Genomic DNA, 25022 nt, shown 5'->3' on the forward strand with positions numbered 1-25022 from the left:
ACCTGCCCCCCAAGCCAGCCCCTCTGGAGCATGAATCCCTGCAGCGCAGGAGGTGACCCCCCCCACTCATCAGCCCTCCCCATACAGACTTCCAGGTGCCTCCGCTCCCCCTTTACAGCCGACAGCTGGCCGACTCCCTCCCCTGGCCTGAGCACCCCGTGCCTCCAAGCTGCACCCCGCATGGGGCTGGATGGTGCTGTAGCCCCCTACGATGGTAAGAGGGGGCAGCACCCCCATGCAATCACTGGCACCCCCCCACACACACATTCCCATGGGGCTGCTGCACTCCTTCATTACCCTCTCTCTCTCCTTCCTTCCTGCAGAGGAGAAGCCTGGCTCCCAGCCAGCTGGCTAAGAGGAAGCCAGGGGGCGATGGCTCAGAGGATGATGAGGATTGGCACCCCGAGGTGGTGAGTTCTGCACCCTGACCCCCCCTTCACCTCTGTCATCTGGCTGGGTGGAGATCTATTTCCAGTGCTTCTGCCCATCCTGCTCCTAGGCTGGGCAGTCAGGGTAGCACCTTCCCTTGGGTGGGCTGAGAAGTGCATAGGACTGGCATGTCTGCCCTCTCTCGTGCACAGGCCCAGTTTTCTCAGTAGCCACCACCTCTCGGGATGCTCAGTGGTGACACTTTGGCCGACAGAGACAGGTTCCAGTGCGGGATGGGCAGGGCAGGGCATTCCCACTCTGGAGGTCTGGGATTATGGAATTCACGTCCACTGGAAATCGGGCTGAACCTAAGGTTCTCCACTGTTAGACCAAGCTACAAGTCCCAGTTGTTTAGGCAGGTGTTTCTCTAGACCACCAGTGAGACCCCAAACACACTGACCCTGGGAATTTAGCTGTTGGCACCTGATCATCATTTTAAGAAAGCAGTTATAAAGTCCCATGGAATTCAGTGGATCTCTAGGGTCCGGTCCAAAGTTTAGATCCAGACTTCACTAGAGTTTGGGAATGTTTGGGTGTGGACCATATCTTAAAAGTCAAAGTATGTGTATCTCGTTAGAGTTGGTCTCTCTTCTTGGATAGAAGGAAACCACCGCCCTCCTGGAGAAGCACTGGATGTGCTAGGGGAGGCTAAATTACCAGAAATAAAGATTCATAGAATTTTAAGGCCAGAAGGGGTCATTGTGGTCATCTGTATATCACAGGTCAGAGAACCTCACACCATGATTTCTGCATCAAACCCATAACTTCCATTTGAGCTACAGAGCATATTGTTTAGAAAGACACCCTCTCTGGAGGGAGAGATGGTTTGAATGGGATCATTATAAATCATTGATGTGTGTGTGTGCATGCATGCATGTGCGCGTCTTGTCACTTTTCTGTCTTGTCACTTTCAGCTTGAAATTTGCAGCCCTTTTGCTTCCCTAATAAGAACTCATAAGGAGCCAATGGGATGCTAAAAACACTATAATCACTGTGCTAGCCAGCATAGGGTGCTAACTTATTTCATGAATGAAGTTTGTTAACTGGAAACAAAACAAATGCATTTTTGCCGACCCATATTTCTGCTAGGTGCACCCAAATACTGCATAGTTTAGCAATGTGACAGCACTAGTTTGGGAGGTGCTGATGAATATATTCAGAATTAGAGGAGTATTTTAAACGCATTCACTTCTGGATAGGTAACATTTTGGGCCCATAGACCTTGGCAGTGTCCTTACAATGGCAGTGAGTAATGATGTTCTGTTTTCAAACTTACTCAGTTGGCTGGCTTCATTGTCTGTGTGATTAGATGCTTATAGAGCATGACGGGGATACATTTATCCTGTGTTGGTCTCTCCGAATCATCGGCAGCCTGTCCTGATTTTCTTTCTTAGACGCCGAAGAAGCGGAAACCTGGCAGTGAGAGCCAGAGCTGGGAATGTTACGTGTCACCTTTCCGGAAACCCTTGGCCCAGTTGACCAATCGACCTCACTGCCTTGATAGCAGCAAACATGTAAGTGGATCACTCGAGGGCATATTGTCAGCACATACCAAAAAGTATTGCGCACTGTACATCTGTGATCAGAAGGGCTCACACACTTCTGTTAGGTTCTACATCTTGGGCATTATCTGTACACGTAGCACTTATGAAAACTCGCATTGAGTCCATGGGAATTCCACGTAATGAGGGCTTGCACCATTATTTACTTTATAGTAGCACCTAGAGGCCTCACCTGAATTCACGGTCCCACTAGGCCAGGCACTTTATTCATAATGAAGTTCACACAACTTGCCTATGGAAATATTCAGTGGTGCAGTCTAGTAATAGTAACGTATTTAAGCAAGAAGTGTATGATGCTAAGATGTTTAATTGGATGAAGTGGTATTAGTCAGTTTCATGTTTTGGAGAGTCCAAAGGGAAAACGTATTAAATATGACTTTAAAATATCTGGGATTGAAACATCAGTGGGAATTGGGAGCGCTCAGCACTTTGTAGGACTGAGACCTTAGCAAATGACTTCTTTGTTATGTAACCATCTATGATAGCAAATAACTTGAATGTATATTTTTCTTTCTCTATTCCTAGGAGGCATTTATCCGCAGCATTTTGTCAAAACCCTTCAAAGTACCCATTCCAAATTATCAAGGTAAAATGAATGGGATTTAAGAGATCTGTATCAAGTCTGCCTCCCATGAAAAAGATGACATTTTGGTTTGTCAGACAGTGATATTTTCCTCCTTTTGTGTGTGTGTGTTAGTTTAAACAGAAAAATATAGCCCCATTAGTGAAGCAGTCTTATTTCTTATTAGTATTTAGTTTGGATAATCCTACATTTCAGTACTGGATTCTGTATTACGATGGTTACATATTTTACAAAGTACCATAGGCTTGTATGCCATGTTACTGAACAAAACTGTGAGACAGGTTTCTGGCCCAAAGAGTTTACAGTCTAAATAATACCCTCAATATCACTAACCGGAGGAACAATGTATGTGAAACCAATAAACTTGCACCAGTTTTATTTATACTTGGCTTGATACTTCAGGTCTCAAGGTGATCTTTTTAATAAGCTGTGTGTGATAGCTTCAGCTGTTCTTAAATATTTGGAGCACAAACTTCTGACTGGAACAAATGGGACCGTTTTCCCCCCTTGATTCAATAACAGGTCAACCATTTTCACTCAAATGTTATTTAATGAAAAACCCACATTTGGACTGAGACCAAGAAGGGTAATTATCAACCCAAAAGGAACTTATTTGATATAATGCTTAGCAGCTGAAAAAGCAGGTTTGAAAGGAAGTTGGAATTAAGCCTTATTTGTAAAGGGTGTCGTCCATGTCTGCACAGCATATATTTATGGTGGGAATCACTAGATGGCACTGTTACACAATGTCATCTTTTCTTAGCAGGCGAGCAATGTGCAGTCTTTTAAGAGAAGCTGGATTGTTGTTTTGTGGTGAATATTCTTTTGAGGGAGCTGTTGCAAGCAGCAGGAGATTATGCTTCATTGTAATCTCCCTAACTAGTGTCAGTCCTTGGAGCAGAATTGCTTCCTGGGAACCAGGCATTGATGTTTGGGCAAAGATTTCTGAAGGAGGGCTTTCCCCGTGTGCCGTTTATGCCCACTTCTGTTCCATGACTGGTGTATCTGTGTAAATAAATTACACTAAGAAAATGCCCAGTTTCCAAGTTACTAATTTCCACTCTTTAACAGGAAGCTCTCCTGCAAGGCCGCAACATCTTCTGCACGGCAGAGGAGGGTGACAGTACAGTAGATTATGTGATATCATTACAAGATATGGCAGTCCACTGTTAAATGTAGTGCTGTAAAGGTAGCTGCTAATGGTCACATCCTGCCCTGGGATAAATGCATGCAACTTCCACTGAACTCTGAATTGGTATCTGAGAGGAGGATTTGGGCCAGTGGTTTGTGAGATGCCTAGTTGTATATTTACTATACTCCTAGAACATACAGCCTTTGGCCCTGCTTGTCATTATACAAGGCTAAATTATGGCCTTGAAGAGCCTAGGGACATCTTCAGCACTCAAATGCTGTGGAAGTGCCTGTGTTAGATGTAATACATCTGCAGGACTGGCAGGGGAATGTAGTCAGCACCCCCATAGCCCGTTCAGTCAGTGTTACCCAGTGTGCAGAGGAGGTTGGGTTGTGACTGTGTGCCTGCCCCACCAGTGCTCCCCCACACTTTGCACACAGATTATTGCTGCCTCTGTGTGAGTGCAGTGGGGGACAGGGCTCCCTCCCCTCCCTCTCAATGCACCCATAGAGGGCAATCCATCAGCTGGCTCGTAGAGCACATCTAAGCTGCTGGTGCATGCAGCGTTGGCTTCCTCTTCAATCTGTATTCTGCTGGCATCACACCCACACTGTAAACAGCATGTTGAGCCGCCTCCTTCGGGGCAGTGGATTGTGTCTGAATTCTCAGCCTTTTGCACGGCTCAGTTTTTTCTGGGAGGAAACAACTGGCAATCCTTTGAATCCTGCCTGTGATTGTTTTCAGGGTCGCTGGGCTTGAGGGCCCTGGGCATCAAACGGACAGGGGTAAGGAGTGCGCTTCATGACCCTTTTGAAGAAGGGGCTCTGGTTCTTTATGAGCCCCCGCCACTGGGCGCACATGACCAGCTGAAAATAGACAAGTGAGTTACCCACAAAGCAGGTATTGTAGCTCCGATCTCATTAACTTGTCTTCCATTCCCAAAAGGCTCTGAACCAAATTTGGATCAGACCTTTGGAGTTAAATTTGGTTCCGAGCCTTGTGGCTCTGGAATGTCTCTAGCTTGTACCAAAGGAAGGAACATATCCATATCAGATCATTTGTGGTGTTCTACCCACAGGGTTGACTTCTGGGTAAGCCCAAGGCCCATTGTACACTTCAGTCCATTCCTAAGAGGGCTTTATTCCCTGTCAGTTGAACATTTCAGTGCTCACTCAGGATATGTCAGCATTAAGGTACAAGCTAACCAAAATGAGGAACTGAAAACAGGGGATTAGAATGGGAACTGTCGGGCAACCTTTCCTAGAGTGGCCACTGATGCGCCCATTGCAGGGACAAGGCTATCTGTGATAACCATTACTTCACTTCCAATAACAGTATGTCAGAGAGGTAGGATGGCCCAATGTTTAGAGAACTAGCCTAGCACTGGGGAGACCTGGATTCAGTTCCCTGGTCTGCTACAGACTGCATTTGTGACCTTGGGCAAGTCACTTATTCCCCCTTTGTACAATGAGAATAAAAGCATTACCCTGCCTCACAGGATGTGAGAATAACTACATTAAAGATTGTGAGGCGCTCAGATCCTATAGTAATAAGTACCTAGGCTAGATATGTTCTGTAACCTTCATCTAGGAGTTGCAGGATATTTCAAGTTTGTAACATAGATAATAGTGCTAAAGTATTCAAGCCACAGCATCTAGTCATAATGTGGCTGCCCTGGGACATGGTCACCAGCCACTCCTGTATTGTGGTGGGTGCGGGCAAGATTTGCTGGCAGTTGCCTTCCTTGTGCCACTTACTAGGAGTCCTCAGAACAGCAGCAAGCAAAAAAAAGCTGGGATCAGTGCATTCATTCTGCTCTCTCTCCTTTCTTGTTTGCATTTGCCTCCTGCAGGGAGAAAGTGCCAATCCATGTTGTAGTGGACCCTGTTCTCAGTCACATTTTACGGCCTCATCAGAGAGAAGTGAGTTTTATGGGAAACTACTTTGAACCTGTCCATCAGGAGTTCCCTAATCTGCACCTCAAGTGCTTAAACTTCAGAGAATTCTGGGTAGATGGGTGGAGGGAGGCTATACAAAGCCACACTGCCACCTTCACTAGGAAGATCTGTTTCTAACTACAGTAATGGCAACTGCAGCTGAATAGATTTAAGATCATCCTTAAATATGCCAAAGACCTATTCCCCCTAGAGATCGTTCCTCTGCTGTGGCACATTCCATTCCCCATATAAAAGGGCTGAGATATTGTGGTGTGGGGCCCTGTAAGAAACACTCAGATAGTTTAACATCCAACTGAACCTGAACCTGATACTATGCTAGACCTTAGCCAAAAATCACTATAGGAGATCAATTTATGATTGTAATTTCCAAGTAATATTAGCTGGCATTCTGGTCTGCTATACATACATCTTATGCGTATGTGTTTATTGTAGACTTACACAGTATTTAACTGTCTTTAAGTCAAGATATGTTCTCGCTCAACCACGGGTTATGGGCTTGATGCAGGAATTACTTGGTTGAATCTCTGGCCTGTTGTTCAGACTAGATGATCATACTTCTGGCCTTAAAAATCTGTGAATCTACCTGCTTCCTGATAGTAATATTCCCCCAAATTATCTGTTACATCAGAAAAGTTACTGTCTAAAAATGACACCATCTCGTTCCACAGATCTGCTCCTGGTGTCAGATCTGCTCACTTTAGCGACTGATGTTTTCATGACTTTGGTCTAGCCCTGCGGAGCCAAATGAGGTGGATTCTGCAGTGGCTTATGCATCATCAGTAGAACTTTAAGGAACAGAGAGATCCTGCAAGGAACTCAGCGTAGAGCACTACACCGAGATCCTTGAGGCTTGGGGCCAAAATTCCAACCTTTGACGTATTTATACAGAGGTGTTCAACTGCAACACACCTCGATAGGATTTGTGTTAATAGTGTGGTGTGCTAGTCAGGACAAGCCCAGTTTGGCTTACAAAACTCCCTGTGCCAATGCAACAGTCATTGTTCAGGATAGAACCACATCTCAAGAACTTTTATCATTGCATGTTAACTTGTTTGACTCTCTAACCATAAATTATCTGAAAAGCTTTGCTCTGAAATCTCTGTTCCTAAATGTCACCTGTCAGTAATATATTTGAATCCTGGGTCAGCCAGAGTAGCTGCGCATATGCCTTTCAGTGAAAAACATCTCCAGTCCTAAATACCAGAAACAGCAAAACCCAAGGCTAATGCGTTAAAATAAACCAAAAAACTGCCCCACACAGGCTAGGTGCCTAATAAGCTGTTGAGGATCATAATGGATACAGGACATGATCAGCGGTAGACTTATAACTAGAGGCTGTCTGGGTGCAGCCTGTGAGTTCTTATGACCTTCCAAATTGAGCAGGGTCAAGTTAGCTTTGTGCCCAGATGGGAAACCTGCAGGGTTGGTTTAGGCAGCTCAGTAGCTTGTGTTTTCCTTTCTGAGTTGATACAGAACCAGTCAGTTGTTTAAGCCAACACGGTGCTTGTCTCAGCTGCATACCATTACCATCGTAGGTGTTCCTCAGGGACCTGTCAGTGCAGTATGTAGGTGCTAGTCTGAGCAATCAGATTCTGCCTGCCTGATATCTCTTCTGTAATTTCAGTTGGATACTTCTTCACTTCCTGTCTCAAACTGGTGTGTAGCATCGCTATGCGTTGTTAACCATTTGTATTGGTTGTTCCGCCCCAGAGGTAGCTGCATTTCAGGGGGATTCCTCTATATAGTTAGTATAGTGCTTTGAATCCCTTTGAGATGTGCTGTGTAAATCTGGGATACTGCGTATGACAACCTCAGGCCTACGATGCAGGGAGACTGTGTTACTGCACATGGCTTTCATTCTGCATCCACAAGTCCATTCTAATCAACAAGCACCACTTTTCATGCAGGGCGTGAAGTTTCTTTGGGAATGTGTCACGAGCCGGAGGATCCCTGGGAGCCATGGCTGCATAATGGCTGACGAAATGGGTCTGGGCAAGACCCTCCAGTGCATCACTCTGATGTGGACGCTGCTGCGTCAGAGCCCCGACGGCAAGCCTGAAATCGACAAGGCAATGGTGGTCTCTCCTTCCAGCCTGGTTAAAAACTGGTACAATGAAGTCGGCAAATGGCTCGGAGGAAGGATTCAGCCACTGGCCATCGATGGAGGCTCCAAAGACGAGATAGACCGTAAACTAGGTGTGGAGGCAACTGCATGCAGGTGGCTTGTCTGTGTCTTGGTCTGGAGGGGTGTCTGCTAGCAGAAGGAAAAGACACTTCCACAGCTGATGTAAAGATCTAGGGCAGAGGTTTTCAAACTGAGGGTCGAGACCCCTCAGGGGGTCTCAAGGTTATTACATGGGGGGTCGCAAGCTGTCAACTTCCACCCCAAACCCCACTTTGCATCCAGCATTTATAATGGTGTTAAATATATAAAAAAGTGTTTTTGATGTATAAGGGGGGGTTGCACTCAGAGGCTTGCTATGTGAAAGGGGTCACCAGTACAAAAGTTTGAGAACCACTGATCTAGGGCCAGATCCAAAGCCCACTGAATTCACTGGGGGTCTTTCCATTGACTTCGGTGGTCTTTGGCTCAGGCCCCTACACCTCTGTGTTCATTCAGTGGATGATCTCCTGGTGTGAACCCCCAATGGGTGTGTTTGGTGAGGGCGGTTTCTGAGCCTTCCTGTGCTGGAGAGCAGTCAGTGCAGGAAAGGGCAGGGGATGAGAAGCTGAGGGAGGGACCAAAGGGCGTTGAGTGGAGGCTAAAGGGAAGGGATGGGGAGGTTAGCGGAAAAGAAGGAAGATGTGAGGGGAGGAAGCAGAAGGTCAGCAGGGAAAGAAGCCAATGGAGAGATGTGTCTCAGAATGCTAAGGGGAAGTGTCTCAGTTGGGTTTGTTTAGGGCAGGGGTGAGCAAGCTACAGCCGGTTTAAACTGGTCCTCGAGCTCCTGCTGGGGGGCAGGGTTTGGGGCTTGCCCTGCTCCCATGCTCCAGCCTGGCAGCAGGGTTGGAGGCCGCTCTGTGTGCGTAAGCCGAGGCTCCCAGCAGCATGTCCTCCCTGCAGCTTCTACGCTTAGGGGCAGCCATGGGGCTCCGCATGCTGCCCCTGCCCCAAACACCACCCCTGCAGCTCCCATTGGCCGGGAACTGCGGCTAATGGGAGCTGCAGGGGTGGTGCCTGTGGATGGGGCAGCGTGCAGAGCCTCCTGGCTGCACCGCCACATAGAGGGGACATGCCGCTGCTTCCAGGAGCTGCTTGAGGTAAGCGCCACCCAGAGCCTGCACTGCGACCCACTCCCATGCCCCGACCCCCTTCCCCCAGGCCTGATCCCTCTCCCACACCTCTGCCCCAGCCCGGAGCCCCCCCCACACCCTGAACTCCTCATTTCTGGCCCCACTCCAGACCCCGCACCCCCAGCCAGATCCCTCACCCGCCCCTCGTGGCCCAACTCCTTGCCCCAACCCTGATCCCCCTCCTACCCTCTGAACCCTTGGTCCCAGCCTGGAGCCCCCTCCTACACCCCAAATCCCTCATCCTCAGACTCATCCCAGAGACTGCATCCCCAGCCAGAGCCTTTCCCCTCCCCCTCCACCAGCCTGGGGCCCCCTCCCGCACCCTGAACTCCTCATTTCTGGCTCCACCCCAGAGCCTGCACCGACTCCTGCACACCAACCCCAATTTTGTGAGCATTCATGGCCCACCATACAATTTTCATACCAAGATGTGGACCTCAGGCCAAAAAGTTTGCCTGCCCCTGGTTTAAGGCCTGCTCAAAAGCAGTTGGAATAAATGGAAAGGCTCCCCTGGACATCAGAAGGTGAGGAATCAGGCTCAGTTGCTATCTTCTGCCTGGCTTTCAAATATTTTTCCATTCTCGGTGCCACTCATGTCTTTCTCTTCCTTCTCAAAGCTGGCTTTATGAACCAGCGCGGCTTGCGAGTGCCTTCCCCCATCCTGATTATCTCCTACGAGACGTTCCGCCTTCACGCCGAAGTTCTCCAGAAGGGGAGTGTAGGGCTGGTCATATGTGACGAGGTACAGAGAAGGCAGCTGGTGTTTCCCTGGTCTCATGCTGAGTTTTTTCTCCTTTCATATGGAGAAATAATCAGAAAAGCCTGGCAGTATTTGCATCTCTGTGTTGGAAGTGCTCTTGGTGGCTAGCCCACAAATGGAATGTGTGATAATATCCAGCCCCCTTCAGCCAGAGCATCCCAGGAGCTGTACGAATGGCCGTCATTAGCACTGTCCTCACTTCACAGATGGGGAAGCTGAGTTACAGATTGGCTAAATGAAGTGCCGGGGTTCAAGCTGCAAGTCAGGTCTCATGACTCCCGATCCTTTGCTCTGACCACAAGACCATGCTGCCTCCCATACGTTGTATACATGGCGTGTGTTGTCAGGCTGGATCTGCCTCCCTTCCCCCCCCCAAAAAACAGTAGGTCAGGTGTTGGCTATGCCGAGGACAACACAGTACAGTTTAGGGAACTTGGATCAGGACCTACAGGAGCTCTGGACACTTGTGTGTGAGAAAGGATCACTTTCCTGAGCGCTGGGCAAGCAGGAGGAGCCTGACCTGTGGAGCTGTAAGTGCGAATGCTTGCCTGAGTGGTCTCCTGGCACTGCTGGGGGTGGGCTGGCGATACAGGGGGAGAACGTGTGAACGGGCAAGGTGAGTGATCCTTGCTTAGGCTAACGCTCTCCCAGCACTGGATTCTACTCTGCTAGGGCTGGATTTTCAGGAGCTGCCGTTGCACGAGTGAAATGTAGTTCCATTCAAAGCTTTTTCCTTTCATTCTCTGGTGCTGTGTATCAGTATCCAGGTTCCCATTTGTGCTAGAGCTTCGATTCCCTAAAGGGAAAGCAAGCCAAGCAAGCCTGTGCCCAGCCCCAGACCAATGAAGAGCTGTACAGCACTCTGCCCATGCACTTAATACTTCCTCTGCCTCCCCTAGAGGAGTTTCATTGAATGCTAGTGACACTCAGTGGCTTGATTCTGTATCTGCTATAATGCAGACTGAGATGATCCTGAAAATGGAGCACATTCTTTTCTCCCTACTTACACCTCTACCTCGATATAACGCTGTCCTCCGGAGCCAAAAAATCTTACCGTGTTATAGGTGAAACTGCGTTATATCGAACTTGCTTTGATCCACTGGAGTGCGCAGCCCCGCCCCCCTGGAGTGCTGCTTTACCGCGTTATATCTGAATTCATGTTGTATCGAGTCGCGTTATACCGGGGTAGAGGTGTATTTGTACTGGGCCCCTCCCTATGGTATCTGGGCACCTTAATGTTTTGCCCAGGAATAGCAACTTCCATCAAAGGACCTTGCAGCAATTACAAATAGCGATATATTATCCATCCCGGCTATCGCTGGGAGCTAGGGGACGCCGGCCCCATTTTAACAAATGAAATGTTTGCTTAATTCAGGCCATATAATAATTATTATTAGGGTAGCTCCTCAGAGTAGCACTAGTCATGGAGCAGGGCCTCACAGTGCCAGGGACTGTATATACCCAGAACAGAGACAATCGTGTCCTTACAGTTCAAATAAATCAGTGTTGACAGCTCTCTCAGACCTGCTTCCTCTCAAGTGCCACAGGATTTCCTGTTTGCTTTTTTTTCTTTTTAGGGCCATAGGCTGAAGAACTCTGAAAACCAAACGTACCAGGCTCTGGACCGCTTAAACACCCCACGGCGAGTTCTCATCTCAGGGACCCCCATTCAGAATGACCTGCTCGAATACTTCAGCTTGGTGCACTTCGTTAACTCGGGCATCCTAGGTAAGGAGCGTGAAGTTGTTAACCCCTGTGCAGCTTATAGAAGCATAAAAATGTAGGGCTTGAAGGGACCTTGAGAGATCATCAAGTCCAGGCCTCTGCACTGAGGTAGGACCAAGTAAACCTAGACCATCCCTGGCAGGTGTTTGTCCAACCTGCTCTTAAAAACCTTCAAAGAGGGAGATTCCACAACTTCCCTTGGAAGCCTGTTCCAGAGCTTAATTACCCTTAGAGTTAGAACGTTTTCCCTAATATCTCACCTAAATCGCCCTTGCTGCAAATTAAGCCCATTACTTCTTGTCCTGCAGTCGATGGACATGGAGAACTAGTGATCATCGTCCTCATTATAACAGTCCTTAACATGTTTCAAGACTGTTATCAAGACCCCCCTCAGTCTTCTTTTCTCAAGATTAAACTGTGAATCAAGAGGCAGGTGGCCTAGCTGGCAGGGACCTCCCACAGCCACCAGTGCTGGAGAAGTCAGCAGCACCAGTCTTTGTGATGGGCCTGAACTGCAAAGTTCAAATGCAAATCTGAGCATTATCCTCATTTATAGTATGTGTATTCCAGTAGCGTCTAGTCACCAGATTGGGTCCCAGCGTGCTAGGCGCTGTACACATTCATAGTAAGAAACATTCCTTGCCCCCAAAGAACTTACGAGCTAAATAGAGTAGGCAGACAAAGGAAGGGTTAATTATGCCCATTTCACAGATAGGGAACCGAGGCACAGAGAGAGGAAGGGACTTGCCCTGAGTCACATGGGGATTGTGTGTCAGGGCTGGGAACTGAACACTGATCTGGAGTCTCAGCCTACTGCCTTAACCACAAGACCACCCTTCCTCTTGATTTCTTTGTCCAGCAATAGTCCCATCCAGGGTTTGATTTGGGACTGTTTCCGCCAAAGATGAGGAAGCTTGTGAATCTGGGGTTCACCTCATCACCCCATTTACAGGGGAAAGGAGAAAAGCATTTCAACAGGGGCATGGTTTGATTTGTTTCTATTTCCTCCTTGCTGGCGGATCTAATGCTCTTATGGCTGCTTCTGCAGATTAAAATGTGCTGGCTCTGGGCTCCGTCTTGCATCCACTGCCCTTGGTAGTCCATGGTCTGGTTTATTTGAAGAGCAAAGCACATAACTAATCTGTTGGTGCTTTATGTTCTCCACTGCATCACAAGGTTCAGATTGGCTCTGATGCTGTCTGGCGGGGAGGGTGAAGGCTTGTCCCAGAAAGGCCACATTCTGTTCAAGGGCAGGAATAAATACACCAATCCATAAATCAGTCTTTTATGTTTTGTTGCTCCTCTGAGGGCCCTGGTCTTTTTGTGATGAACAGTAATGACGTGGCATTGAACCTATCCCTTCCTCGCCCCCACAAGTCTCTCCCTAGTCCAAGAGCAATATGCGGGCTGTGTCTGATTCTGCCCCCGGAATTTCATCCGAGGGGGGATGGGATGGGGATAGAAGATGTTTTTATTTCCTCCTCTTTTTCGCCATAAGTTTTGATTTGGCTTGAGGACTTAGTACTGGGAGGCAACATGATCGATTGTCCTGTGTCTTTGGCAACTCATGGAACCTATTTGTGCCTCAGCACCATATTCTAGATTGGGAAGTTATAGCTTCTGGGGGTTAGGGTTAATTATACTTGAAAAGTCCTTTGGGGATGGAAATGCTGTATAAATATTAAGTGTTATTCCGTTGCTCACATTCACTCGCATTGCCTGAATTATTTCTGATGCGACAAGCCAGGGTTTAAATGTTAAAAGCTAGAGCTTAAGTGTTTCCATCCAGGGCCCATAACCCTGTGGAGGGTAAATCCACTGTTCTGTCCAAGGCTCACATGGCTGCAGGTGAGATGCTGTTGTAACATTTGTCTTTTCCCCTCTGCTGTGGACAGGGACAGTGCAGGAGTTTAAAAAGCATTTTGAAATCCCGATTCTAAAAGGCAGAGATGCAGATGCAAGTGAAGTGGAGAGGCACAAAGGGGAGGAGCGACTCAAAGAGCTGATCAGCATTGTGAACAGGTGAGTTTGAACAGCCTCTCCCTGGAAAGCTAAGCATAAACCCTCTCCCACGTGCAGCCATTTTTGAAGATTACAGTCCCGTGTTGGAATGAGATCTGTTGCGAGTTTTGCACATTGACTAGCTGATGAGTCAGGAAAGCCCTGTTAACACTAAGACATAAGGAATATACTTAATGTGCAGTTACACTCTGCAAAGGGACTGTCAGAATGACACTCACGGCTCCCACTAATCCCCAGTTCATCACGTGTATTCAGATTACAAGTCAAATGAAGATTTTTCTAATTGTCCCATGTTTCAAACTCCATCTGGTGCCTTAGCATCCCACTGTTTTCCTTCTGTTTTCCTTATGATAAAGATTTGACAACGAAGTCAGCTGTTAACTTTCATGATGGTACATAAGGCAGAACAGAACCCAGCTCACTCTCCCATAGCTGTGTTGGCTCTGTGGGGATAATAAGAATAAACCATATTCGTGCCAGTTAGGTACCTAAGAAGTTGTGGCACTAGGAGCAAATCTGTTCAGTGTTGTTAATACTTAGCTCTTATCTAGCGTGTTTCGTCAGCTGATCTCAATGCGTTTTACAAAGGAGGTCAGTATCATTATCCCCATTTTACCAATGGGGAAACTGAGGTATGGAGAAGGAAAATGACTTCCCCACGTCACCAAGCAGGCCAGTAGCAGAGTTAGGAATAGAACTCAGGACTCCTAAGTCCTGGTCAGTGTTCTGTCCACTAGGTCACACTGTAAGGTGGTTTCATTTTTGTACACAGTTACTTTTCTGATTACGAATCGTAAGTAATCATGCTAACGAAATCTTTGACAGGTAATTGATTGACAGCAGAAGAGCCCTCACTAGAGTCTCCTTTGCATTCACAATGTTGCTGGAGTCTTGGTTCTGTATAAGCTTTTGCAGCCATTGCAAATGCCATAGAGCAGTTTAAATTCATGGTAAATTTAATTTCACATTGTACGGCCACTCTCTGCAAAATTGGCCATGACCTTGACACAGCCTGGCAGTAAAAAGGTTCAGTGAAACGTGGCCAGGAGGGGTAGAACGTACTCCTCCTGATCCTGCTGGGCCGCTGCTTTTGTTCATGGTGAAGCGGATTTGAAGCTGCTGCTCTGGGGTCTGTTCGGTCTCTCCTGCTTAGGGCGTTCCTGACTATCCCCCATTCAGTGCACACGCAGGGCCGGCTTTAGACCTAGTCCACCAATTCCCCTGAATTGGGCCCCATGCCTAGTGAGAATCCCTTCCCTGGCTAGAGGTGCCTTTTTAATTTTAACTCACCTGGCGGCACTCCGGCTCTTCAGCGGCACTTCGGCGGCGGGTCCTTCGCTCACTCCGGGTCTTCAGCGGCACTTCGGCGGCAGGTCCTTCGCTTGCTCTGGGTCTTCGGTGTCGCTTTGGCAGCAGATCCTTCAGAATTGGGCCCCGCACTTCCTAAAGCTGGCCCTGTGCGCACGCCCAGGTTTCAGTAACTCACTCATCTTGGAATCGTGATACAAAAGCAAGGCACACAGAGAAGGTCAAAGATTGGTCAGTTGAAATCACTGGTGCCTATAGTCAAGGCAGCACATGAGAGAGACTGGTAGAAATACATTGTGTAGCACTTCCACAGCAGAGAACCCTCAGCCTAGAAACACCTGCCCAACGCCTGCATGTAGGAACCAAGAATACACCCATCCTGGCTGATCACACCTGCCAACATAGGGGTGAGGCATTTTCTCAGGCACTTCGGGCCTAGATTTTAAGGGACTTGTACAGTCATATTAGTCAGGGACAATATTGCAGTTCACCACTGGCTTTTTGATTTTCATGTCATCTGTGTTTCTAATCCCTGTTTCCTTCATTGCAGATGTTTGATCAGGAGAACTTCAGATATCCTGTCCAAGTACCTGCCTGTGAAAATTGAGCAGGTGGTTTGCTGCAGGTACGGGACAGTCTGCCCAAGTCAGGGACAGAAAAGAGAGAACAAAAGTAAAGGCTAAACTAGGGGTCGGCAACCGTTCAGAAGTGTTATGCTGAGTCTTCACTGATTTACTCTAAGGTTTCGCGTGCCAGTGATACATTTTAACATTTTTAGGTCTCTTTTTATAAGTCTATAATATAGAACTAAACTATTGTTGTATATAAAATAAATAAGATTTCAAAATGTTTAAGAAGCTTCATTTAAAATTAAATTAAAAGGCAGAGTCCCCTGGACCGGTGGCCAGGACCCGGGCAGTGTGAGTGCCACTGAAAATCAGCTCGCGTGCCGCCTTCAGCACACTTGCCATAGGTTGCCTACCCCTGGGCTAAATTCACAAAAAATAGTCTTGACTTTATGTTCTTGGATTTTAGTGGTGTCTTGTGATGGAATCTGTGTAGGACGAAGGCTCTTCCCAATTAGGGGTGTGTTTCTGTGGCCCCAAAAAACTATAGCAGAGCTGGAGGAGGAAGATTGACATCAGCTGGCAGATCTGCCCACAGCTGTATAACGTTGCTGCCCTGTGCTAAGCCCCTTGTTCTGTTGCAGGCTTACACCTCTGCAGACTGAGTTGTACAAACAGTTCCTGAAGCAAGCGAAGCCAGCCGAAGAGCTGAAGGAGGGGAAGATCAGCGTGTCGTCTCTCTCCTCCATCACGTCCCTGAAGAAGCTCTGTAACCGTGAGTGAGGGGTTGGTTTAATGCTATTATTGTGTTATCTGCAGAGCATTGGATGCAGAGCTTCACGAAACGCTTAAGCCCAGTGCTCCGCTCCAAAGAGCATGTACTGTAATGACTCCATGTGATACACTCCCTGTATAAATCAACCCAACATCTGGAGAGCTGGAACTAGACCCTGGAGCCTCTTGACTCACACAGGCCGCTGTCACCTGACTCAAAGGAGATTTCTTGTGGCTAGGTGTGCTAAGGTCCAGCCACTACACGGTAACATCACTTCACTCAAATACAGCCAGCAGTAAGGTAGTGGGGAATTTTTTGACTAAACATTTTGTCATTGAAAAATGCCAATTCGTTGAAACAGAAACTGTTTGTGGAGCAGAGTCAGTTCTGATGACTCTCCTGACCCAGAATGTTTTGGGGAAATTTTTTTTGAAATTGTCTAAACCAAATATTCTTTGTTTCTGGTTCACAACGACTTTTTCTTTTGAAACTTTGATTAATGAAAAAAAGGTTACTAGAAAAGGTCAAAATCAAAAGGAAACATTTCGATGGAGTTGAACCGAAACTCTTTTTGGTTCTCAAAAGAATTTTGAGATTTTGATTTTTCTTCCCCCTTTTGGGTGGGAAGAATTTTTTAACTCTGCAGAATATTTGCAGGACAGAAAAACTGTTTTCCGCCCAGCCCTACGCAGCAGGTACATCAGCCCCAGATACTCAGACACTGTCGGAGGAGATCATGCAGAAGTAGGTGCTGAGTTGGGAAGGAAGGAGAAGATTTGATGGCTAGCGAATGGGAGATAGTTCTCAGCAGAAGGGGTGGCATACCAGAGAGGAGCAGAACTACAGGTGGGAGAAGGAAACCAGAGCCAGCTAGGTGGAGCAGAGGCGAGAAGGGGTGCTGGGCGAGACAAGGACACAGTTGTAGGCAGGAAGAGTTGTGATGCCATTGAAGTGAGGATGAGGAACTTGAACTTGATGCAGAGGAAGAGGACAAGCCAACCAGGGTCATTTAGAGCCCAGTCCTGCTTCCATTGAAATCAGTGCTCAAACTCCAGTGGATGCAAGGTTAGAGCCCTGATCACCATTGCCTTGCTCTTCTGTGGTGCCCTCTGGAGGCAGCATCTTCCTTCCCTGGTGCTGCACTTTCACACACCTGACCCTTTCCCTGGGGTGGGGAAGACCCTGGAGGTTGTCAGCTTGCTTTTATGGAGACAGCAAGCTGCTCCGAGGCGTGCAGGTGATTTTTGTTCCCATAACTGGATTGGACTTTTAGAGAAAGATGTAATGCACGGGGACCAATGTACTGCTGCTCCGCAGCCTCTTGGCTAAGAACTGTTGTAGTATTCAATCAGTATCTTGAACTTCCTGCATCAGGAGACTCTTCTGGCCTTCAAGGGTAATGGACTCCATAGGAGGCATCTCCAAATTCTGTGACCCAAGCAATATCAGTGCTGTATAGTTATTTTACCAACCTGTAATGGTGACCAGTTAGTGTAATACAAAGGGCTGGCAAGAGACCCATGCATTACTACTGCTGCTAGGTGCAACAGAAAGTCCTTTGTAAATGGAACTACCTGCTGTGGGTCTCCATGAGGCCCACCCACAGAAAATGCTTTCAGCTGGTTATTTTCCCCAGCACGTGATACGTGATTCTATTAGAGCTCTTGGGCTTTCCCCTGATGTCCCCCAGCTGTAACCTCCATCCTTCTGGCCAGATTGGAATGCATGTGCTCCTTACAGAGCCCATCAGTGCTGCTCCTCAGCTGACCTGAGAGGTGGTCATTTAGCAATGCCAAACTCTCCTTCCTTGTGCTTTGGGGTTGATGTCACTCCCCCTAGCCTGGGAAGCATGGTTAGCATGCAACTCCCTGGCTGCTGGGGTTTGAAGGAGTGATCCTGGCAGTAGGATATGAGGAAGGAGGAAGCTGCAGCAGCAGCAGATCTGGGAGCCAGACGGACAGGCCAGGGTGGGTGACTCTTACGCTGCATTTATATGTAATTATACAGTCAGTACAATGATGAGGATGCAGTTGGCTTGGTGCCATCGCAGTTTCAGGGAAGCCCTGCAAACTTCACAAATCCACAGTGGTTTCCAGGTTTTGTTTGTTCTTCAGACCCTGCCCTGATCTACGAGAAGTGTGTGGAGGAGGAGGAAGGGTTTGCAGGAGCACTGGAATTGTTCCCTGCTGGCTACAGTCCCAAGTCCCTGGAGCCCCAGCTGTCAGGTAACCGCACTGTAACTCTGCTGTGTGAATCGATTGCTTGAGAGAGGGTGGCCCCCTGCTACAGGAAGCATGGAATCTTATGCAGTGACCAGGGATACTTTGGGGTGACCTCTTAGGAAGAGGCTGGTCTCATGTACAACTCTGTATGTGTCGTCTCCAACCCTGTTAATAATCACTTCATCTGTAGATCTCAAAGCATTTTGCAGAGGTGGGTAAATATTATCCCCATTATTCAGATAGGGAAACTGAAGCACACAGTGATTAAGTAGCTTGCCCAAAGTCACACACAGGCAAAGCTAGGAATAGAGCCCAGGTCTCCTGACTCATAGTCCAATGCCCTGTCCACTGGACTGTGCTGCCTCCCTACATATTGGCAATGGGATGTTTTTAACAGCATGTTCACTTTTCTTCCTTCCAGGAAAGATGCTGGTGTTGGACTACATCCTGGCTGTGACTAGAAGCACTAGCAGCGACAAGGTAGTCCTGGTCTCCAATTACACCCAAACGCTGGACCTCTTTGAGAAGCTCTGCAGGACTAGGAGGTTTGTGGTTGGTCTTAACCAATAAGTGAGGTTTTTCACCCATGAAAGCTTATGCCCAAATAAATCTGTTAGTCTTTAAGGTGCCAGTGGACTCCTTGTTGTTTATACTTGCAATATAAACCTTAGCCGGAGTTGGCTGTTCTTGAGGTGTCTCCCTGCATGACCTCCTGTTCTGAATTCTAGCCTCAGAGGGAGGCCCTGGAAATTGAACTAATGTGACCCATCTGGTCTGGCTTCCAGGGTGAGTCAGCAGAACAGCTCTGTCCATTTCTATAGGGGCCTACAGCCTGGCACTCAAACACAAGGCCATTTGCAGAACTGTTTCTGTTTATCTTGGCTTTTATCTTTGTAAAACCAGGGCTGTTAAAAGGCTATGATGATCTGATCCCATTAACCGTTGTGTTGTTCTGTGCCAGGTATTTATATGTCCGACTGGATGGCACCATGTCCATTAAAAAGAGAGCAAAGATTGTAGAGCGGTTTAACAGCCTCTCAGTAAGTAGAGCTTCCCAGACACACATCCTTAGTCCTGCCAGTCTTAGCAGGTGTGATCATGTGACAACTGGAAGGGATTTAATCTAAGTATGTCTTGCCCCACAGAGCCCTGAGTTTGTCTTTATGTTGAGCAGCAAAGCAGGTGGCTGTGGCTTAAACTTGATTGGGGCAAACAGACTCATCATGTTTGACCCAGATTGGAATCCGGCCAATGACGAACAAGCCATGGCTCGAGTGTGGCGAGACGGCCAGAAGAAGACCTGCTACATCTACAGGTTGCTCTCAGTGAGTCCGGAACTACCTCTTTTTAACCGTGTCGGGACGTGGGGGATAGCCCGGTCTGCAGTTGATTATACTGCAGAATAATTGACCTTGCAACTGGAACGAGACGCTGTGGCTTAGAATCCTTTAGTGTCTGTAGCCATGTGGCCTGGATTGCGCTTGATTACATCAGGCTTCAAATTGTCTGCCAAAGAGAGCGTCGCCATTGATTTCAAGGGGGTTGCTTTTGGGCCCTGGCTCTTTAGTGGTGACTGGCTTATGGGGAATAGAAGTGACTGAAGCTTTATAAATAGGACATTAATCTTTTGTGGCAGGGTAGAGACATGGCTGTTGGCAGGGCACCATGTTCCCATAATTGGTGTAGAACCCTGCAGCTGCTCCTGTAGATGTGCTTCCGTTGGTCGTTATGAACGAGCCCCCCTCCCTCCCGTTGAAAGGGTGTTGGGATTCCTACATGCCTGTCGTCAGGGGTATCTGTGCACCGCAGCCCACGGGGCTCAGAACTGCCATACTAACTGGGTTGATCACAGAATCTGCAAGTCCATATTCAGAGCTTTAACTGTTCCCTCTCCTCCGTCAGCTGCCCCTGTGATGCAGCGTTGCCCTTCTCAGCCACTGCGTTCCCCCAGCAGGGGCCTTGGGGCCATGCCGCTGTCTGTCGGGGCAAGTTCCCTGAAGGGGAATCTGCAGCAGGAATTCCAAACACCGTTGTCCTGGTGTAGCAGTTGTGTACTCTAGTTTTCCTTCATGTTGCCTCTTTACTACAGCCTGCGGCTGCATCCTCTCATGCTGTGAACATGTCACGTTGCAAGATAAGCGGGAGTGGGCTGCGTCAGTGCTTGGAGCGGTGAGGGCACTGCATGAAGTAGTGGTGATGATGTGTCTCTTGGATTCTATACTGAACCTGTGCCCTCAGCAAGGTGGCTCTAGGCAGCTGGAGGAGTTACCTTCGGGAAGAAGGGGGACTTGAGACTCTGACCACTTATGGCCAGTAAAGACCCCGTGGTACTTTTTATACAGATAAAGTCTTAATCCCAGCGTCCTGGCCAGATCCCAGCTTTAGCCTTTTCCATGCTGCGCTTAATCCCATGGGCCGTTCTCTCTCGTAGACAGGGACAATTGAGGAGAAGATTTTCCAGCGTCAGACCCACAAGAAGGCACTCAGCAGCTGCGTGGTGGATGAGGAGCAGGATGTGGAGAGGCACTTCTCGCTAGGGGAGCTGAAGGAGCTGTTCACATTGAATGAGACCACAGCCAGCGATACCCATGACAAGTACGTTTAGAAACACAGTGATGTAGCCAATGACCATGGCATAAACAGTGGCTGACTTCATGATTGACACAGGGGCTGTAGGTGGAGACACAAGTGCTCTGGTTGGCTGAGAACCACTTAGTGAACCATTCAGACTGGTGAAGTTATTGATTTGCTGATTCAGAAGTTGCTGGTGCAACAGGAAGATAATTAGTGTCTCATTAGTAGATTTCAAAGCACTTCATGATCTTTAATGGATTTATCCTCACAACACCCCTTTGAGGCAAGGCAGGGTTATTATCTTCTTTGTACAGAGGGGAGACTGAGGCACAAAGTGACTAACTGAAGGTCCCATGGGAAATCTGTTTCAGAGCAGGGAATTAAACCTGGGAGAGAGACATCCTAAGCTAGTGCCCTAAGCACGTGACTATCTTCCTCTCTGTTGATGGGGAGGTAGAAGAGGTGAATGTCTAGGCTGGACTTCTATTTCCAACACTCCGTTATTCATAAGGAAACTGACACTTCCTACTCATCCTCATTTTATTATGGAAGTTTCTATTATCAGACAAGTACTCAAACCACCCCTGCTGATACCTCCACCTACATCCTCGGGAGGGTGAGAGGCTGTAACATATCACAGGGAAGAGAAAGTTATTTTTTATTTCCCAAAGCTTATCAAGCACAGAAAGTCCAGGGATGGACAATCCCTATTGGATCATCCGCTCCTTCTCCCCCCAGCACTGCAAGATCGTTCTCCACTGTGCATTTAACGAATGGCTTGTCTGGTTTTAAATGAACAGTGGGGCCTCCACCACTTCCCTTGACAGGCCAGTAGATGTTCATTGCCATAGGTACTGATGCTTTATATGCAAACTGACCATTAACTGCGTGTAAATGTATGAAAATTTAGATCATTTCTGAGCCCTGCCAAGTCCTGAGTTCAGGATTCCTTATTTAAAACCCACTGCACCATAACCACTTAAAACAGCTGTGCTGGGCTGAGAGAGATGGTGTTGCCCTTAGGTGATGCAAGGAAATTACTAAAGTATTTAGGTCCTGGAAGGTAAAAAGAGGATTTTCTAAACAGACTTGTAATTCAAGTCTACACACATGCTCTGTTTCTGACCTAGGATTTTACAGGTGATTAGGTTTGAGGTCTTACTGGTCTCAGTAAACTAAAACGAATATTATTCACCTTCTAAATGAAGCATCTTCTCAACTCCCTTTGGAGCCACCACTGCTGGCTCCATGTAGTTCACCTCTTTTCCCAGGATTTGCCTGACTTTGAACTTGGATGGACTTTGTTATAACGCTTTCATTGTATGTATAAACGTTCACATGTGGAGCCTAGGGTGCTTTGGAAATAAAAACCCCCATTTTCTGAATTGAATCATGGTAACCGAAAATTGGAAATGACCAGTGACATTGTCTCCGGTTATTTGCACATGCTGTTCTAGTATGCATGCGCCTAGAATGGGCACTTGATTTTGCATGGGCTTTTTGTTGCATTAATAATTAGACAAATGGGAGCAGGCTAACCCCAATGTTGATGAAGTGCATTCTGTTTGTTTATGCAGTCTCCATTAACTGTACACCCTTTTGCCCAAATCTGAAACGCTAGGATTCTGTACCTAGCCCAGCAGGGGTAGAACGTGCCCTGGTCCTCACCTGTAGAACATCTTTGTGTTTTAGGATTAAGTGTCGTCGCTGTGTGAATGGCCACCAGATAAAGCCTCCTCCTGAAGGTTCTGACTGCACCTCTGACCTCTCCCAGTGGAACCACTGTGCTGACAAGCGTGGGCTCCAGGACTCTGTGCTGAAGGCCACGTGGGATGCTGCTGTCACCTTCACATTCCATCACCATTCCCATGAAGAGCAGCGAGGGATTCCCTGACAATGCATCTCTGATGGTGGGGATGAGGGAAGGCTCCTATGGAAGTCAGTCAAGCCCACTTCAATCACTTTCAAAGCAGAGGTCTGATAACAATGCAGCCTGTGCTGTATCTGGATCCAGAACAGCAGAATGTTGTTTTCTTCCACCAAGAAATTGGTAGGACTTGAAAACTGTTAAACTGTGCTTGGGACAGCAGGAAGCACAAAGTATTATCCATGCCACTCTTATGTATATAATGTGTACTGGAGAAACAGCTGTTTGGCTTGTGTAGTGATGTGCTTCAGTCTACCCTAGGATCTATTGTAATAGATAGCATCAGGACATAACCAGTTCTGCATCTGTGAGAGCATGTGCAAGATCCAGTTTGCAATTTGTATCATTTTTTATTTACCTAAGTCCCATTACAAACAAACAAGCTCCATCTTCAGGTGCAGGTTAATTCCTGGCTGCAAATCTGGTTTTCCATGTGCAACTACCACCTACACAAGATTTTTTCTCAGAGCCACAGTTTACAGGCTAGATACTGAATGCATAGGCACTGATCAGATCTGGAATTGGCTGGCAGGGGTGACCTGTATTATGTAGTAGACAGCTCAGGGAAATATAATCCATCTCCAGATCAATCTGACTTAAGCCATTTCTTAAAATCTTGGTCTGAATGACTTGTGCTTCTGGATGGACCAATCTGAGACATCTCCAAAGAGCTGATTTTCAGAAAGTGCATCAGTCAGGCCCTATTAAATTAACTCTTCACTTTGAAAATCTTGGCAGAAACAACTTTTAGCAAGATCATCTTTTGACAATGCAGTAAAAGAATAGTTCCTAATGTACCAAAATTTCTACTCAACTACATTTTATAAAATAAAGTTGCTGAAGGACAAGCAACCTGTTCTGTTTAAAACATTTTTATTAAATAAATGTATGTATTAAATAAATACATGTTAAGGAAAGCAGGGCCTAAGGAAGGACTTCCCTCCAAGGGTAAAATGGTTGCAAGCAAAAGCTTTTTGTTGTACTGAAATGTCTCTTACAATGGGGAGCTCTTTACTTGCCAAATATTAGAAGGGCCCGTGCATTGGCTTGATTTAACTTTTTATTTTCTAGTCACAAGTGTGATAGGGTGAGTGGGTTCAGGGTAGTTTGGGTTTGAAACACAAAATGAAAGAGTGAGCCAGAGCTGCTCCTCGAATGCTCAGTAACTGCAAGATTCCAGCAGACATTAATAACCATTTGACTGCAGCTTAAAGTCCTCAGAGTCTGTAAGGTGAACATGAATGTTGTTTTAAATGTGTCCTGTTCAGTGGGCTAGAATCAGGCAAGATACTCCTCCCTCCCTCTTCTTTATCCCTTTTGTCTATAACCTCAGTGTTGCTGAGTTTGTTTCCCTAACCCAACTCAGTTGCACTATGAAAGTGGCATGATCAATTCTACCTTGCTTGGAGGCGAGGGGTGTCAGAGTCTCTACTTTGTTAGGTCTGCTCCTGCACAGTGTGCCAAACAGTCAGTGGGAGCACCATTCTGTACAACTTTATTTCAAACTATCGCTATCGATTTTACAGCAGTTCCTGCGCGCTCATTACATCACACTAATGTAGTCAGCAAAGGCCTGCGAAGAGTCCCATGTGTTGCTGACCACGCTGCACACAGCTCTGAGCCGCCGAAGCGCCTCTTGAGCTGTTGCAGCATCTTGGTCCAACCAGTTCTGAAAGAGGCGGAGGTGGGTAAACTTGATCTGCCCGCCTCTCTGCAGGATGTGGCTCTCCAGCTTCTTTGCAAACTCCAGGAGCCCATCCGGCTTGATGCAATTTGAGCTTTAAGGGGGTAAAACAAGAGGAAAATGCAGTTAAGATCTTAGGTGCCTACAGGTTAACATTCGAGGGGGAAACGTGTGCTTATTCGCAAGCATCACAGTAAGAGTGGTAGGCAGTAGACACTGAACAGCTTGATTGTATCAGATGGAGACAGGTCACGCATAAGAGCTGGTTATACTCTGCCTCTGTCAAGGGCTGTACTGTTCCGTCCATTCTCCAACCAGGTGGCAAGCAACTGAACAAGCACTGGTGCTTTTGTTATTAAATGCATTCCTAGCCATTTAAAACGGGGGCTTGGATGCTCCACAATGAAAGATGTTTGTATTTCTTTTTCTTCCCTTACGGTGTATGCAAGGATACCTACCTTTGAGAATGCTCAAATCCTTAGTAGTGGCAGCAAGGTGTTC

At 47.2% G+C, this 25022-nt stretch overlaps 2 protein-coding genes across 5 annotated transcripts in view; one reads left to right on the forward strand and one right to left on the reverse strand.

Annotated features, from left to right (window-relative positions):
- RAD54L (RAD54 like) lies at window positions 1-24929 on the forward strand. The gene is made up of 18 exons (XM_032805051.2): window positions 1-214; window positions 324-410; window positions 1824-1943; window positions 2517-2577; window positions 4451-4586; window positions 5559-5628; window positions 7572-7860; window positions 9576-9700; window positions 11296-11446; window positions 13339-13465; window positions 15324-15398; window positions 15984-16114; window positions 18229-18339; window positions 18758-18881; window positions 19298-19376; window positions 19482-19661; window positions 20768-20931; window positions 22603-24929. Exons 1-18 carry the CDS (start codon window positions 212-214, stop codon window positions 22802-22804), a joined length of 2235 nt encoding a protein of 744 aa, XP_032660942.1. The 5' UTR covers window positions 1-211; the 3' UTR covers window positions 22805-24929.
- LRRC41 (leucine rich repeat containing 41) overlaps window positions 24316-25022 on the reverse strand; it is an 11162-nt gene continuing 10455 nt past the window's right edge. For all 4 annotated transcript variants that reach the window (XM_032805050.2, XM_032805048.2, XM_032805049.2 and 1 more), the window contains one exon: window positions 24316-24615. In XM_032805050.2, the coding sequence (XP_032660941.1) occupies window positions 24381-24615 (235 nt within the window). In that variant the 3' untranslated portion in view covers window positions 24316-24380. The remainder of the gene's footprint in view (window positions 24616-25022) is intronic.

The sequence above is a fragment of the Chelonoidis abingdonii genome, chromosome 7 (assembly GCF_003597395.2).
Source record: "Chelonoidis abingdonii isolate Lonesome George chromosome 7, CheloAbing_2.0, whole genome shotgun sequence".
Lineage (NCBI taxonomy): Eukaryota > Metazoa > Chordata > Testudines > Testudinidae > Chelonoidis > Chelonoidis abingdonii.